Source organism: Mercenaria mercenaria, chromosome 8, assembly GCF_021730395.1.
Source record: "Mercenaria mercenaria strain notata chromosome 8, MADL_Memer_1, whole genome shotgun sequence".
Classification (NCBI taxonomy): Eukaryota; Metazoa; Mollusca; class Bivalvia; order Venerida; family Veneridae; genus Mercenaria; species Mercenaria mercenaria.
Window position 1 is genome coordinate 25,084,110 of NC_069368.1, and position 16,551 is coordinate 25,100,660.

The following is a 16,551-nucleotide window of genomic DNA, read 5'->3' on the forward strand; positions in this document are numbered from 1 at the left end:
TGTTTCTGGTCAGAAAACTTTTCGATTGTAGGATGTTATTGAGAAAAACTTCCCGTTTCTGGAAATGAATTTATGTTTTTCTCCTTCTTCCCAAATGTCTCCTCAAAATGATCGGAATATAAGAATATAAAGAAATATATACGGTACCATTAAATGAGATAACCATCAAATAATTGTAACCCTGAAAGATTTGTCTAAACCCTTTCTACAGTTCTTTTTTTCCAATTATTCTAATAAGTTTTTAATTTTAAATTGAAACACTAAAAAGAAATCTCGAATTGGAAACTTTACTTTCCGTCCGAGAAGCTCATATATAGACTCTTTAATCGCCTATATAGTGTATAGTAAAACACCAAATTTTGCTTGGCTAAAATTCAAATCTTGAAATTTATTTCTGATGTCATGTAAGGAAATGCTTTTAATTGTTTCCTTTTTTTCCGACAAATATTACAGAACGTTTTATTCTGTCTATATATCCTACAGATTTTTTTTTTTTTAAAAAAGGAACTTACCTCCAGATTTTGGCTAAAATGATCTTTCTTTAAAATTGAAGTTAGGTCATGTCATAGACATTAGAACATGAGTTTTTGTTTCTAAACTATCTTAAAAATACCAAAAACAAGAAGAAAACAACACGTTTCTTAGGCCGCCGTGGCAACTATCAACTAATTTTTTTATGTGTTTCCATAACATATATAATGTCAGTTTCAGTCTTCTTAAGAAATACAGTACAGTAATAATTTTCTGATATCTAATCATTTTACATCATCAAAGGCTTTGATCTGAACCATTTGCCTTGTTCTCGGTGCTTCCGAGGGATCTACTTTCCAGAATTTATTCCATTCGAATTGATCGTGCATGATATTCAAGTGGAGATATGGTAGATCTAATAAGATTATACAATTGTTTCTCTTCTAGACTACATATTTCTAACTTTTTCTCTCAGGTTTTTGAAATTTCAGTTTATCACTGCTTGAATACGAGTATACTGAGCATAGTTGACTGATTTCCCACAAATTTAAGTTCAGTTCAGAGTAATTATAAAGGTGAGCTTCCCGATTTGGAAGTTACGTTTCCTATTCAAGAAAAAGGTTAATGAAATAATAATTAGACATGATTAAAATGTCCTGGTTGGACCAGCACAAACCAAAATAAATCTTCCCCAGGCGAGAAGTCACTTTTCGATTTTTGCATGCACGTTGGGTTTGTTTGGAGTCCAAAGAGCAGACATCAAATTAAAAAAATGAAAAAATACAGTTTATGTTGTTTCAAAATAAGAAATGGGGAATAAATTAACAGCTTTTACCGAGGAACAGTTAGAAGCATATCAGGTTGAATTATTGATTTCGTTATCTGCGCCGTTTTCGAGTTAAAATGATATTCACTGCTACTTGAAGTACACTGTATTTCGGACACCACATTATCTTTGGATTTTACATTGTACTCGCTAATCAGTTATATATTAAAGACCGTTTGTTTTATAGTTCCAACTTTTATACAGTTATTAACCATTTTATTATGATAATACGCAGAAGTTATTTGTGAGTAAATGTTATATTCCAACTTTGTTTTCGCAGGATTGCACATTTTTCACCAGAAAAGAAATTCTAAGGTAAGTATACAAAAGTTAACTTTATTTTACACTGCATATAATCTGGATCTACAGATAACACCTGGCATATTTAGACCCAGGTATCTCAAACTACTAACATGGCATATATAAAGAACTTGTACAACTGACAGTTCCCAGATAAAAGGATAGCCAGACAGTTCCCCTCCAAGACTATTCCCCGCTGACAATTCTCCCCCCACCCCCGGACGATCCCCCCCAAACTGGGGGGGGGGGTGGCAGGGGGAAATTGTCACCTTACTTTATTTATATTATTTTTTCTTTATATTGATGTAAAAATATCTTTTTTTTTTACTAATTTTGTTCTAAGGTGAGCTTTTTATTATGCCTCTTTCTCGTAATTCCGAGCCTTCTCATTGATCTGAGCCTTTGGAAAATTTGCACTTGCAGCTATTTCATGTTTCTAAATTTTATGTATGTTGTGGCAAATCATATGACAGTTAAACAAAAATAAAAAGAAAATAGTATTACTTGCATTAAAATAGAAATATACACAACAGAAAATTTTGGCACAAAATTTGCTTATAAATCTAAAATCGCAGGGGTAATATATAACTTTCTTACAGATAACAGGAACCACTTATTGTAAAACTTTTTTGTCCGCAAACACAATAATATATCTGTTCTTAATTTTAAAAAAGAACTTTTTCAAAAAAAAAGCCTTATTTTTTCAGAGCTAGTACAAATGATCGTAAGTCTCGGTTCAACGAGAAAGAATCTGGCTGTTTCAGAGGGTTAGGGTCATCATGTGAAAGCCTGGATTATTCATTTACAACAATCTTTAGAATTTTTCTTCATGGGGATTTTTTAAGTTTAGATGTTGGAATATCAAACTATAGCAAAAACACTTTTGAAACTTAAAACTGTTACTGACCAGCACTGAAATACCGGTTAAGGGGCTCGGAATAACGAGAAAAGGGCATATATTCTACATGAAAAAAATATACTTTCATCATCTTATAGAACTTCATTCAAATCATTCTCAATATGACTGAAAGATGTTGATTACTAGAATTGCGTAATGCCATTATTGCAATAAACAAATTTAATCAAAATGGTAACCAGTCAATCTTTCACACCTCTTGATTGAATTACCAGCTGTAAAACAGTAGTCAAAGCTGACATTGATCAATCAGTTATGATATTGTTGTTGTTACATTTTAATTGTGTTCTATGTGTTAGGATTATGATATCTATCAACATTATAACAATTCGTCCGTATGTATAATGACAATTATCAAATTATTAGTATTACTAACTTTGTGTGATACTTTTGATAAAGCACTTGTTGGATATTGTGATAAACCAAAATTAGATAATGCCAATCAACTTCTTGTTGTAAGGAATTTATCAAAACCTGTATTGTAAGGATATTGTACTTTTTATCCAGAGAAAACACTATTACTCCATGCTTTTTGGAATGAAAGCAAACCAACTCATGTAACATCCTTAATAAATTTCATGGTGAATTCCCCCAGATTCCAGATCTCCAAAAATTGTAACTTGTTATGTAGAAACTTTTTAATTGCAGTGACTGATAAGTGTTATTGTAGAAGTTTTACCACTGTGTTCTTGGGTTTTTTTTTTTTACATGATAACAGTGTCAGTGCTACATTTTGTCTGTAATGTTTCAGGATATTTAAACGTTTCCAAGAACTTTCACCAAATCGTGTTCCAAATGACATGAGAAATGGGAGAGTGAAGAAAGTCAGAATACCTCTAACTGAACTTGAAGTCATGACAGAACTAAGGGTACAATATTTCAGCTAATTTTTATTCACTCATTTTAAAAAAAAAAAAGACTTATAGAATGGCACATTGTCTGTTCAAAGTCAACATTTTCCATTTCTAAGTCACAAAGTATAATAGCTACAGCTTTCAAACTTTTCAGGATGATTAACTTGTTGTTTTTTTAGAAATTAGGTACCAGGTCAAGGCCACAGTGACCTTGAAACTGGAAATGATTTCTTTACTCTTGAGTCATAAAGTATAACAGCAGCATGTCTGAAAATAAACAACAGTGACTACTGTATCTAAAGTTTGGCATAGTTTTTTCTGTAAATATATATTTTTTTAAATTTAATATCTTTGGACAGTAAAAAATCAATCATTTTTTTCATGTCCCAACACTTAGGTTTAAATACTATTAGATGAAGATACTAGTACCTATAGGTTTTGGAGTCAGTTACTCAAAGGTCAAGGTCACATGCATGCCTTACCTAATTTTTCTAGTATTTTTTTTTTTCATTTTTGGACTCTTCGTGCAAAGTCACTCATGTGCATTTTGATGCCAGTTGTATTGCCTAGCTCCATTCTGCTTGTTAACAGGCATATAAGGATTATACCCACTTAGTATAAGCACTTTTTGAAAAATTTGACTGTAATATTACTTGACAATGCATTAATTATTCTCCTTAGGATAAACTTTTATATATCTCAGACTCCCACTCACCTTTCCACACACACAACCCCCTCTGCAATCCAGTAGAAATGATTTTTAGAAATAGATATCGAGATAATATACATTATCAAGATAGGGATTTGTCAATAGTATTGTTCAATGTTATTATAGATAAGAACTTGTTTTGTTGTCTCTGAAGATGTTTAGTTTTACTGGTGGGTTCTAGCTGGGGCTATTAGGGAAGAGGGTTTGAGTGTCAAAAACATGTACCAAACACCTGTGGCTGACATACATATATAAGGGAAAATGTTAATTTAGCTGCTTTGGTTCCTAATATTTACTGTTTGTAGGTTACGTCCTTACCAGATGGTTAATTTAGAGCAAACAGATGAACAAATACTGATTTCAGGGTGACAGTTCTTTGTCTTTTCACTTATTATTTTCAGGAGAACCCATTTTGTGAACGGATATGCCAAGTATTTTCAGAGGATGGATCAGGGGACATGAACTTTGATGATTTCCTTGACATGTTTTCAGTGTTTTCTGAGGCAGCTCCAAGGGACATCAAATGTGTTTATGCCTTCAAAATATATGGTACAAGTTTTATAATTATTTCATTTATTTGTGGCATATTACACTCAAAGAGACCGTATTTCCATGTACTTTGAAGCGGTACCGGTACATTTATTCCATGGAAACACTGGATTCATGAAAAATCGTCGACAGTTTTATAGCATAATCATATCTCAGCTGTAGTTTTTCATTTCAGAGTTTTCATCAGAAAACAAAAGTGGCTCTATAGATGCAACTAAGAGGTTTTCAACTTTTTAAGTCTTAAAATCTACCATTAGATAGAATCTTTGCAGGAACTAGGCCAATATTTTCTTTATTCTACACCAGCATATTTTTTTTTTTACATCATATATTAAGGAAAGATGACTTTTTTTTTTATAAGTTGACACAGATACTGTTTATTTTCATTATATACCTACAAATTTTCTGTCTCAAATACAGCATGTAAGCATGTATTATACTAAGGCGTAAAAAAAATCCCGACCTACCCTAAATTTTTGGCCAGACCCTAAATGTTTTTATGGCCTTGGAGAATTTTTCTTTTCAACTTTTTAACAAACAGTTGCAAAACTGCACTTTTTATGCTTTAAACATGGCCAGTGATGTTAGAAATTAACTTACTGATACCCTAAAGGCATAACCCCCTTATTTGTATTCATTTTTTGATACAAAAATAATTCCTGAAAAGTCTCCCTTAAAAAAAAATCCAAAAAAAAAAAAAATTTCTGACCTACCTACCCTAATTTTTTTCAGCATGTTACCGGAAACAAAGATTTTTTTTTAGGCCTAATGAAGACAGTTCTCATTAGATGGGAATTGCATGCATTGCATGCATCTGAAAGTTCATCATTTCAGACTGGGTTTCAGTCTTATTTACTTAACCCTTACCCTGCTAAATTTCTATAATGAACTTAATGAACTTGTCAATCTTTCAATTTGGACAGTACCATTAACTGTTAAAAGGGGTGTTAACCAAAAAGATACTGACTGAATAGCGAACAGTGCAGACCATGATCAGACTGCACAGATATGCAGGCTGATCTTGGTATGCACTGGTCGCAAAGGGAGAATCACTTGCCGCCAGCAGGCTAAGGGTTAAAGAATGTTGTAGTCAGTCTTGACTGTCATATAACACTAGAAATAGGAATATAATAATAATATGGTCACAGTACCTTAATCTGCAATGGTACATTTGGTTCTCACAGATTTTGCCAGGCAGGATCACATAGTGCAAGCTCCTTGTGGGATCCAGGCCTATAAAAATCCAATCGGGCCAATTACGATCTATAGCAAATCAAAGTACTGTTATAATAAACCCGTTCTACGCAAGTATAGTAATATCTTCATGAACTCTTCATTTTCTGAAATACATTGTATATCCAATGGTAGACCAATATGCTTTTTGATCTTGGCCCAATATCAGTTTTGCAAAGTTGACACGATACTGGTGCAGTATTATTTCAGACAGAAAATGGTTAGACAACTTGATTTATAGTAATGGCTTGATGTCAGACCAATATCATACAGAAATCAGTTTTCACAGTATTGGTCCAATATATACCATTTTTTACTGGGATGTTATATAACACAAAGTTGTTTTAGGATGCTTGTATTAACTTTGTTGCTAGGCTAGCAGTGAATTCTCTTTATTTTCTGCAGATTTTGATGGGGACAACTTCTTAAACCGCTTTGATTTAGAAAAAACTTTGAGGTGCCTTACACGAAATGAGCTCACAGTTGATGAGGTGTCTTTTATTGTGGACAAGGTACATCAGTTCTATAAAAAACAGTATTTGTAATTTGTATTGTTACTTGTTTAAGTGTATATTTATACTGTTAGAAGTAAATTGATATTTTAAAACTTAAACTATCTGGAATTTATTTATTAGTCCAATGTTATATTTTAGAAAGTTCTTAAACTTTCAGAATATCTCAGTTTTTTTGAATTAGTCAGAAAAAATTTTGAGGGGTATTTCCCAGTTTAAATTTCAGCCATTTTACCAGTAAATTAAACAAGAGATCACAGAGTGATCATGGTGCCAACCATTGAGCCATTTTTGAATGTTCCAAATTTCAAGACTAAATTATAAAAATCTCTTATATTGGAGATATAATATATTCTGAAAATACTAAATTGCCTCCCTTACTGATAATGTGATACCACACAAAAACAAATATCCATCATATATCATTTCTAACAAAGTTTCAGTTGGCTCAGAGATGTCAGTCTCGACTTTATTCCACTTATATTTATAGAACATCAGTAAATTACATATTTTTGGGGTGTCTTATTAAAGGTGTTCTGTGAAATATAATCATAAATGAACTTAAAATTATTTTCTCACACTTACAAAAAACGCATTAGATTAGATTATATCAATAAAGTAATAATAATTTAAATGCAACTATAAGCTAAGTAATTACACTGAAAACCTGCTCTCAAATGATCATTCAGTGTACTCTTCACTACAAATATTTGAATATCACAGTTATAAAAGACATTCCCTACAATTTGTGCACATAATACATCTTTTGTTGATGCAAAAGTTTTGTGACTGAGAATATTATGTTTCAGGTAATAGAAGAGGCGGATCTAGACGATGATAATATGTTGTCATACATTGAATTTGAACATGTGATATCAAGGTCTCCAGACTTTCTCAAGTAAGATATTCAATTGTATATACTGTAAAATCATTCTTATTTGCGGAGCCTTGACTTTTTGGTTTCGTCATTTTACAAATTTAAATTGCAATGAAAAATAAATCTCCATTTGATTTAAAGGAAAAAATTAATTCCACAAATTTTTGTCCCCATGAAAACACAATTTTAGTAAAACACCATTAAATTTCATGTCCACAAAATTGAATGATTTCACAGTACTGTAAACTTTACTTTTAACTAGATATTTTTCATGTCAGCGTTATTTTGTAAAAAGAAGTTGACATTTCTTTTATTTCCAATGAGGAAGTTGTGTAGTTGATTTTCACTGTAGCAGAAGTGTTCTAAAATTTCTTAAGTGTCTGAGAGGGGGTTAATTGTTACATTTAATTTTATTTTGTTACATTTAATTTTATTTACTTGTGGAAGGTGGAAAGGAAGTCGGGAAACATTATTCGTAGTTATTGGTTTAATGAAAGTTAAGGAATAAGAGAACTGCTGTTGAAAAACAGCATTAAATCTAAATTCAAACAGAGAAAAATTTTATGACGGAAACTTCAAAAACTTTTTTTTTTACTTTCAGCACATTCCACATTCGAATATGATTGAACAGATAGAAATACACCTCAACATGAAAGAGATTATGCTGTCTTTTAGTAGTTTGCAATACAAACATTTAGTATATTGTGACAATGTTATTTTGAAGGCATGATTAAGGCCAACGCAACAATTTCATGTGCGTTTTTTTTGTTTATTTTCTCATGAATATATATTTCGCTGTAATTTTAATGTGAAGCTCTATTATAGACTCCCCGAGATAATTGTGAGGCAGAAATGTTGAATGTACAAATTTATAATTTCAATTGAATTTGTTATTTGATTTATGTAGTTACTTTACCAGGCATTTTAAAAGATCTTAGTTTTATTTCGATTTTTAAGACACATGACTTGAGCTTTCTCCGTGATAATATGATTTCAAAGTAATCATGACTGGGGACAGGGGTATCTCCATGATTACATGGTTTTTAAAAATTTCCATAACATGATTTCAAAGAAATCATGACTGGGGACTGGGGTATCTTCACGATTACATGGTTTAAAAAAAGAAGGACAAGGTTTTTCCACGAAAACATGATTTTCAAGTAATTACGACTGGGTTTTCTCCATGATATAATGGTTTTAAAGTAATCATGAGTTTTCTGAATTACATGATTTTAAAAATCATGACTTGGTTTTCTCCACGATACAGTGATTCAAACACTCCTCATGACTTTGTTTTCTGTATGGTAACTTGATTAGAGTAGTCATGACTTTGGTTTTTCCATGATAAGAAAATTTCAAGGTAATCTCATCCAATTGTAAAATGATCTGAAAATATTAAATCTGTAAAGTTTTCGATACTTAAAAATATCGTGTAACTTTTTGAATTATTATTTCATTCACTAAGTCAATTACATTTTTCAGGAACTTCTTTGTAATCTGGCCAGAATAATTTTAACTGGTACTGAACATCATAGGTCATGTCTCACAAAAAAAAAAGATTGTTTAAATAATTTTTTTGTCTTCGAAAACTTTAAAAAAAAAAAAGAATCCTTTGATAGACAATGAACATTTTTGGAAATTGTAAAAACCCTGTTATGAAATGGAAAACAAAATTTTGTGTAAATTTTTCAGGCTGTCTTGCATACATTATATGATGATGTATCATTACCAGTACAAATATGGGTAAAACAGATAATAAAACATGTATAAATGTTGTAAATAAAGACAATTAAGCAAATGTAAATGTTTAAGTCAATTATTTATTATTTCATATAATTGTGTAAAATTTATTAAAAAATTGAAAAAAAATGAATAGATTGAAATAAAACATAACTTTGTTGAGCATTATTCATATAATATCTTGAAAGGAGAATGATTTATATAATATCTTGAAATTTCTACCAGAGTTATGAACTATCTCATTATACATGAGACCTTACCAATTGCCTCAAAGACAGAAAAATTCGAGTTTTCTGCGGCACAAAGTATCTGCCAGACTTCTCAATACTGCCTTCAAGCACTTCACAAACATTCCACTGTGAACATTACTTGCATATTCGATAATTCTGTGAAAAAAAAAACATTAGGGGCAAGTGTTAGAGGAAAGTATCAGGAATGTCTGGCAGTTGCTTGTTGCGAGGAAAACACCTAATTTTCTGTCTTAAACTCGTTTTCATGCTATAAAATCTGTCAAGTAATACAGAAAAATGCAGGCACGTTAACTTGAATTGAGCAATTTCCCATATGTGTACACTACCAAAGTGGCATGGGTTGGCCACCATGTGTTATGGGTTTGGTCAATCAAAGAAATTTGTTCTAAATGTATGGACAAATTTCATGTTCTTTATCTTCTGTCAGGTTATGAGATACTGCATTTAACCCTTCCCTTGCTGAATTTCTACAATGAACCTGTCCATCTTTCAGTCTGGACAGTATCATTAACTGTGAAAAGCAGTGATTACCAAAAAAGATACTGACTGAATAGCTAACAATGCAGATTATGATCAAACTGCAGAGATGTGCAGGCTGATCATGATCTACACTGGTTGGAAAGCTTGTCCACAGCATGACAAGCGCCAAGCCATAATATTTATAAACTTCTAACACAAAACCCAACAAAACAGTAATAATAATAACAAGATCAGTGGTCACATGCTAGCATTTCAGATTCAAAGTTCCTGTCTTCTTCAATGATTTCATCAACTTTGCGTATTTCTTCTTCATAATTTATTGACCTTTGCTCAAGGTCATTTAGCTCATATGACCCCATCAAAAGTTCAAAGTTCATCCAGTACCCAGATGGTCCAAAGAATAAATCACCACAACACTGTAACAAATCTGTCACCTGAACTTTACTTTCGAATGGTAATGGAGAATTATTATAATTCCACTGTTTGACAATTTCAGTAATTTTGGTGTTAGCACTGATTTCCTTGTCAGGAGTAGTATGTTCCTGAAAAATGAGAAAACTACATGTATAATTTTCCACTATGACAGCAGTAAAAAAGTATGAACTACCAGACCTGGTCATTAATAGTGGTTTTCAATATCACTGTTTAGGGAATACTAGTACTTGTTTAGAAAAATCAAAATTGTATATGAAACAAGAGCTGTCAGTGGACTGCGTGCTTTATTCTCAGTGCTTGATAGTATAATATAAGTTATGAGTAAAACTTTAACATTACAATAAGTATATTCTAAGTTGAAAAGGGGCCATAATTCAGTCAAAATGCCTCCTTCTTTTTACAGACTGGGGTCATGATGGTAAACAACAATGCAAAATATCAAAGCAATATCCCAATGGACTTTGAAAATATTTGGGGTGGTACGCAAACTTTAACATTACAATAAGCATATTGTAAGTCGAAAGGGGCCATAATTCAGTAAAAATGCTTGATAGAGTTGCCTCCCCCTTTTTACAGACTGGGGTCATGATGGTTAACAAGTATACACAATATCAAAGCAATATCTTAATGGACTTTAAAAATATTTGGGGTGGTATGCAAACTTTAACATTTGTGTGACGTTTACACCGACACCAGGGCAAGTAGGATAGCTCCACTATTCTTTGAATAGCTGAGCTAAAAAAAAGTACTGTAAAATCATCTTAGTTTTGTGGGTATGAAATTTTCAACTTCTGAGTATAAAATGAATGGGAATTTTGTTTGTTGTGGTTTAATTTCATGGATCTATTGACCCAAAAAATGAAATAAATGAATTAAATTCCCTGCAAATATTTGTCTCAACATTATACTGTTGTTGGATGTGAGATTCTCAAGTTAATTCTGAAAAAAAATTTTTTTTTTAAATACATAAATTTCCAAGGTATATAACACATTCTTACAATTTATTTCCCTATATAAGAAAGGAGGCTGAAATTGTGATATTATGCAATGCATTCACTGTTTGTATGTCATAGTTAGAATATCATAGCTTCAAACAACATAGCAGTATGTGAACCACACAGAATATTTGGTGAATTTCTTCAAGGTGTTCATAATAACCCTTCATAACCGGTTAGAATCGAAATTATATATTTCAAAGAATGATTTGCTCTTGAATAAGATCATTATTGTTAGATGCATATCATATAACTAAGGCTGCACCCTTGTGATATTATTTCTTTGCATCTTTACTCCAAACAATAATTTTATACAAATCACTGTTTGGGATATATTTATTTAAATTTATTTGAGCCGCACCATGAGAAACAAACATAGTGGCTGTGCGACCAGCATGGATCCAGACCAGCCTGCGCATTTGTGCAGTCTGGTCAGGATCCATGCTGTTCGCTTTCAAACCCTATAGCAATTAGAGAAGCCGTTTTCGAACGGCATGGATCCTGACCAGCCTGCGCGGATGCGCAGGCTGGTCTGGATCCATGCTGGTCGCAAAGCCACTATGTTGGTTTTCTCATGGCTCAGCTCATTTATTTGATAAACTGAAGTTAAGGTTTAGGAGTATATCACCAAAACACAGAAATATTTTATAAACGAAAAACATCGTTACCAATATTTTACCTAACAATTACATGTTCTGTCGTACTGTCCCGTACTGAAAATATTCTGAAAAAGTTGTCCCCCTTCGAAAATTAATGCCATTTGTAAAGAAATAAAAAATAAACAATTGCTGAAAACTGTGTTCCACTTAGTTATGTGAAATTTCAACACTCGCATGCTATTGCAAACGCATCAAAACAAACGTGTGTAACAGTTCTTTGAAAATGGTGAATTTTTGAAGGTGTTTAACTGCCCGGAAGTGGGGCCCCTTTAGGCAGTCCTTTTTTCGGAATTCAATGTTTATATTAGTATACAGACACTTGTTTTGTTGTTTTTGTAATGATAGCGTGTATATTACTCTACAAAACAAGTGTCAGTATACTGATATAAGCATTGAATTCCGAAAAAGGACTGTCTAAATAGGCCCCACTTCCAGAGTCAAGCGCCTTTAAAAACTCACCATTTTCAAGGAACTGTTACACATGTTTGTTTTGATGCATTTGTAATAGCGTGCGAGTGTTGAAATTTCACATAACTAAGTGGAACACAGTTTTCAGCAATTGTTTATTTTTATTTCTTTACAAATGGCATTCATTTTCAAAGGGGGACAACTTTTTCAGAATATTTTCAGTACGGGACAATACGGCAGAACATGTAATGGTCAGTTAAATATACTGATAACGATGATGTTCGTTTATAAAATATTTCTGTGTTTTGGTGATATACTCCTAAACCTTAATAATCAGTTCAAGCAAATAAAGTCCAAGGTTGTGTTAAAATTATCCGTGTTCAAGCAAATGAAGTTTCACTGTTTAGTTTTACTGTATGACAACAGATGAAGGAAAGTTTTTAAATTCTCGTACATCAATTAAAGGGGCTTCACCAACCTTGTATGCCAGACAGAACTGGACCAGTCTTCTGGCAATAAAGTTCCAGAACTGAGGACAGAAATGAACTCTTCTTAGCATTACCTCCCTTTTTGTTCTGCAAACTGCCATAAAGTCACACCATGGTAAACCTTAAATAAAAATAAAAAGATCCACATCTATCTCTTTTTAACAGAGTTTAAACATTTTAATAACACTGAAATTATGGAAAGTTTTGCACCAACAGATGTGCAGGCTGATCATGGTCTGCACTGTTTACTGTTCAGCCATTTAATTTTCTGTGAACAACCCTTTGAATAAATAAATGGTCCTGCCCAAGTTAAATGAAAGACCAGTCCATTTTAGAAATTTAGCAGGGTAAGGGTTTTCAAACTGATTATTAAGTTTTCATCTATTTTGCCTTGGACTGCTATTGGTATATTCATGGCCTTTGGAATTTCCTGATACGAGCTCTAAAAGCTTGAAACATTACTTGCCTGTAACTGCCATCTGGCCATGCATCTGTACCAAATACTGTCTTGGAATATCCCTGTACATACTGTACACAGGTGCCTTAAACTCACATAACCCAACAAGCTTTCTTGTAGCAGGGTCAAGAACAACAGCATCTGGAGATACTCCTATTTTATCTGTATATAAAAAAGTTTTTTTGTATTGCATTTATTAAAGTTAACCTGCAATGGCATATTAAGATCCAGGCTCAGTCCCCACTACCATGCTTCCCAAAATCCCGCAAATATACATTTTTGATCAGCCATTTTTTACAGCCTGAAATTGAGGAAGCAGTCATCTGAGAAGAAATTTTTAGCACAATTTGATTGCAAAAATTTGTATGAGTAATATTCATAATAGCTGAAGTGGAAAGACCGGATAACTGTTAAAGTCAAACTTTATTTGAAAACTATCATTTCAAATTTCTTTTTGATTGTGTGAAAATCCACTACATTGTGTCAAATATTCATGCATGAATAATGATATAGATCAAATGTATGTCAGATTGCTCCATTTTAGATTTAGCTGAAGCTAAATTAAGAACAAGTTTGTATATCAAAAGACTTTGATTTACAAGTCACCAAGATGACCAAGTCATTTCCAGGCGAGGCAGATGTCTCTGGAAAGTTTTCATTGACAATTTGACTTGAGACAATGCACTTTTGGTCAGTCATTCATTCTGCACATTAACACCCGTGTTACTTTTAAGAGAACCAGTTAATACTGATAGGTTAACTATCTGACATATAAATATGGATACAATGGAATATTAATGAGATAACTGGTTTAAAATCCAACAAATAAAGCAGTCAAGAAAAAAAATTCCAACAGTCTTATCTGGCACCAGTGTAATTATGTTATGTACTTAAAAGGTCACCTTGGAGTAAAGACCAGCCTTGAAAATGTCCCTGTTTCTCTACTTGTATAGCTACAAACAGCTAGTACATTTTAACCTGTTATGATAAACAACCAAAACCAAACACTTTTAAAATTAAATTTCCCAATGGGGGTCTTCATTTCACTGTCATTAGAAATATACTAGACAGCGCTCCATTTTTTTTTTGTATTTTTTATTTCTGTAAAGGGTATATCACAAATCAAACTTGATGCTAGTAAAATATAGACACTAAAGGTACATTCTAGTACAATTCACTTTTATCTTATTGAATCAATACAATTTTTATTTCACTGAAAGTACTTTCGAGATATTTTACCTTTAAGAGGGTTGTTATCATCAAGTATGGTCCAGAAACCTGACTCTCTTGTTGTGTTACCAGTCAGCAGGTCATAAGCCTCGTGTATAACTGGTTCCATTTCGGTACCATGCCGGGTGAACAGGTTACCATCATCTCTGCTCATATCATCTATATGGAAATTGTAGTATAAATTGTTAAACGGAGTATGCCAAGCTAGAGTAATTGGAAAATTCTTGAACATGTGGAATCATTCAAACGGGACTGTCAATTTCATGGATACTTTGATGAATCCACAAATAAACGCCTAATTGAAGAATAAATATTGCTTAAAATTTGTAATACTTAATTCAGGTCAAACAAGAATGCCAAAACATTTTATGCCCATGAAAGTAAATTGTTACTTAAGTCATTTATCATCCACCACCGATTCTTAAATGTAGGGAAGTTATTATCAAATACTGGTAAGGAATCCAGGGACACTGGTTAAGTTAACTGGCCTTTGCACAGATTGACATACCACCAAAAAGCAGTGTTAAACCCAACTTGTAGTGATGTACAAGTGATTTACACAAAAACCAAAAGCTTAGCCTACCATCTAATAAACTTCTAAGGAAGTCATATGGCTTTCCTTTGCCAACACCGATGGCATCGGCAAACCTCGATGCTGTCACAACCATCCCCGTCCTCAGCTCGAACCATCTCTCACTTCTCTGTTTCACATTATGCTCCATTCATACCAGTCACTACTCTTCACTCCTGAAAATGTTATATATCAACAGTTCAAAAGAACATTGTAATTCTAAATCTTCAAAAGGTTATTTATGTTGATTGAATGCCTTTTTCACTTCAAGGGAAGTGTTGGTCTAATTTTAAGGGGTCATCTGCTCATCCCTCAGGTTGTTTGTTTGAGTCCCACTGATCTCACAACCATATCAGACACCATATCTGAATTTTCCAGGAAGCAGACTCAAGAGTTGTGCAGATAAGCTTGAAGCATTCATCACTATCAAGCTTAAACTAATTAATATCAAATTTAATTTTTTGGTTTAGCAAAATATTCTGATAGCAAGTACAGTCAATAAAATGAAAAGACAGAGAAATAATTGTTGAATAAAAGTACATTTTTGGAGAGATAATTATACTTTAACTTCAAGCTAGCAGAGACAGGTTTTTGAAGTGCACAACCTGTTTCCCAGCAAGTGTTTTTACCACCTTCACTATAACACAATCTCTCTCTGCCAACAATAACCAATAACATTCCCCTTGAACGTTGGTCATATTATTACACTTATGAAAACCATTTCACCAAGTAAGTGCAAACATTGCCCATTCTTCTGTTTGGTCTTCCCCTTTATTATTGATACATATACCATCTGTTAGTCATGCATGAGACCTCTCTTAAATAAGTATTACAGGATCAACCCTACATCAATGTACTATATATTCTAGATGTACTTGGTTTAAACTGAGTTTTAAATCATACAAATTTTGATTATATTTGTTAAATTAACCTAGAACATTACAGAAAAGGCAGTATCAAAATAGTTGAAAATACATTCATTCTTTTCATCTTTTAAAATATACATGTTTCAATCAAATAGATAAATGTATTATAACTAAATTCAAAAACACGCAGGTAAAATAAATCTATTTATAAACAAAACAATTTAATTATATCAATGAAACCTTTAAAATCTTAACTCTGACCTATATATAAATCTATTTATAATCATCATGTACCAAATAGTTGACATTTGTAGTTAAAACTGGTTTAATTTTTCCTTGAAATTTCATCTCATAATACATAATTTAAAAGCTAGGTTAAATGACTCAACCAAAACTATAATACATAATGTAACACTTGTTTTTCTTTTTTATTTTGCTGAAATGCCAAGTATTTAAAGCTACTTTAGAATACATACCTGTGACTAAGTCTAGTTTAATATTATTTTCAACAAGATATGTATATTGTTAAAATACTGAAGCACCCAAAGAAGTTTAAGTCAGCTATCTAATAAGCTTGTTGTAAACAGGATGAAACTTTTCTATTTCCCTCCATCCTCCAAAAATCAAAGATCATTAAAGGGAAATAATTCATTGGCTAAAAATATTTAGATTAAATCCCATCTGACTTAAGTTATGCTCTTTAGATTTCTTTGGGCTAAATTAA

The 16,551-nt window shown here is 32.3% G+C and overlaps 2 protein-coding genes across 3 annotated transcripts; one reads left to right on the forward strand and one right to left on the reverse strand.

Moving 5' to 3' along the window:
- The first annotated feature begins 1,202 nt into the window (after positions 1-1,202).
- On the forward strand, positions 1,203-9,014 carry LOC123522841 (calcium and integrin-binding family member 2-like). Its single transcript, XM_045300306.2, has 7 exons — positions 1,203-1,331; positions 1,578-1,612; positions 3,265-3,382; positions 4,478-4,625; positions 6,264-6,370; positions 7,180-7,268; positions 7,849-9,014. The coding sequence occupies exons 1-7, from the start codon at positions 1,281-1,283 to the stop codon at positions 7,868-7,870; spliced, it is 570 nt and encodes a 189-aa protein (XP_045156241.2). The 5' UTR covers positions 1,203-1,280; the 3' UTR covers positions 7,871-9,014.
- Positions 9,015-9,047: 33 nt separating this feature from the next.
- LOC123522840 (uncharacterized) lies at positions 9,048-16,455 on the reverse strand. Of its 2 annotated transcripts, none has more exons than XM_045300305.2 (6): positions 16,304-16,455; positions 14,974-15,137; positions 14,400-14,549; positions 13,170-13,322; positions 12,694-12,824; positions 9,048-10,260 (listed from the first exon to the last, which is right to left on the reverse strand). In XM_045300305.2, exons 2-6 carry the CDS (start codon positions 15,110-15,112, stop codon positions 9,949-9,951), a joined length of 885 nt encoding a protein of 294 aa, XP_045156240.2. In that variant the 5' UTR covers positions 15,113-15,137; positions 16,304-16,455; the 3' UTR covers positions 9,048-9,948. The 2 variants fall into 2 exon arrangements, with proteins under 2 accessions (XP_045156240.2, XP_053405546.1); XM_053549571.1 differs by lacking the exon at positions 16,304-16,455 and adding an exon at positions 15,893-16,019.
- Positions 16,456-16,551: the final 96 nt, after the last annotated feature.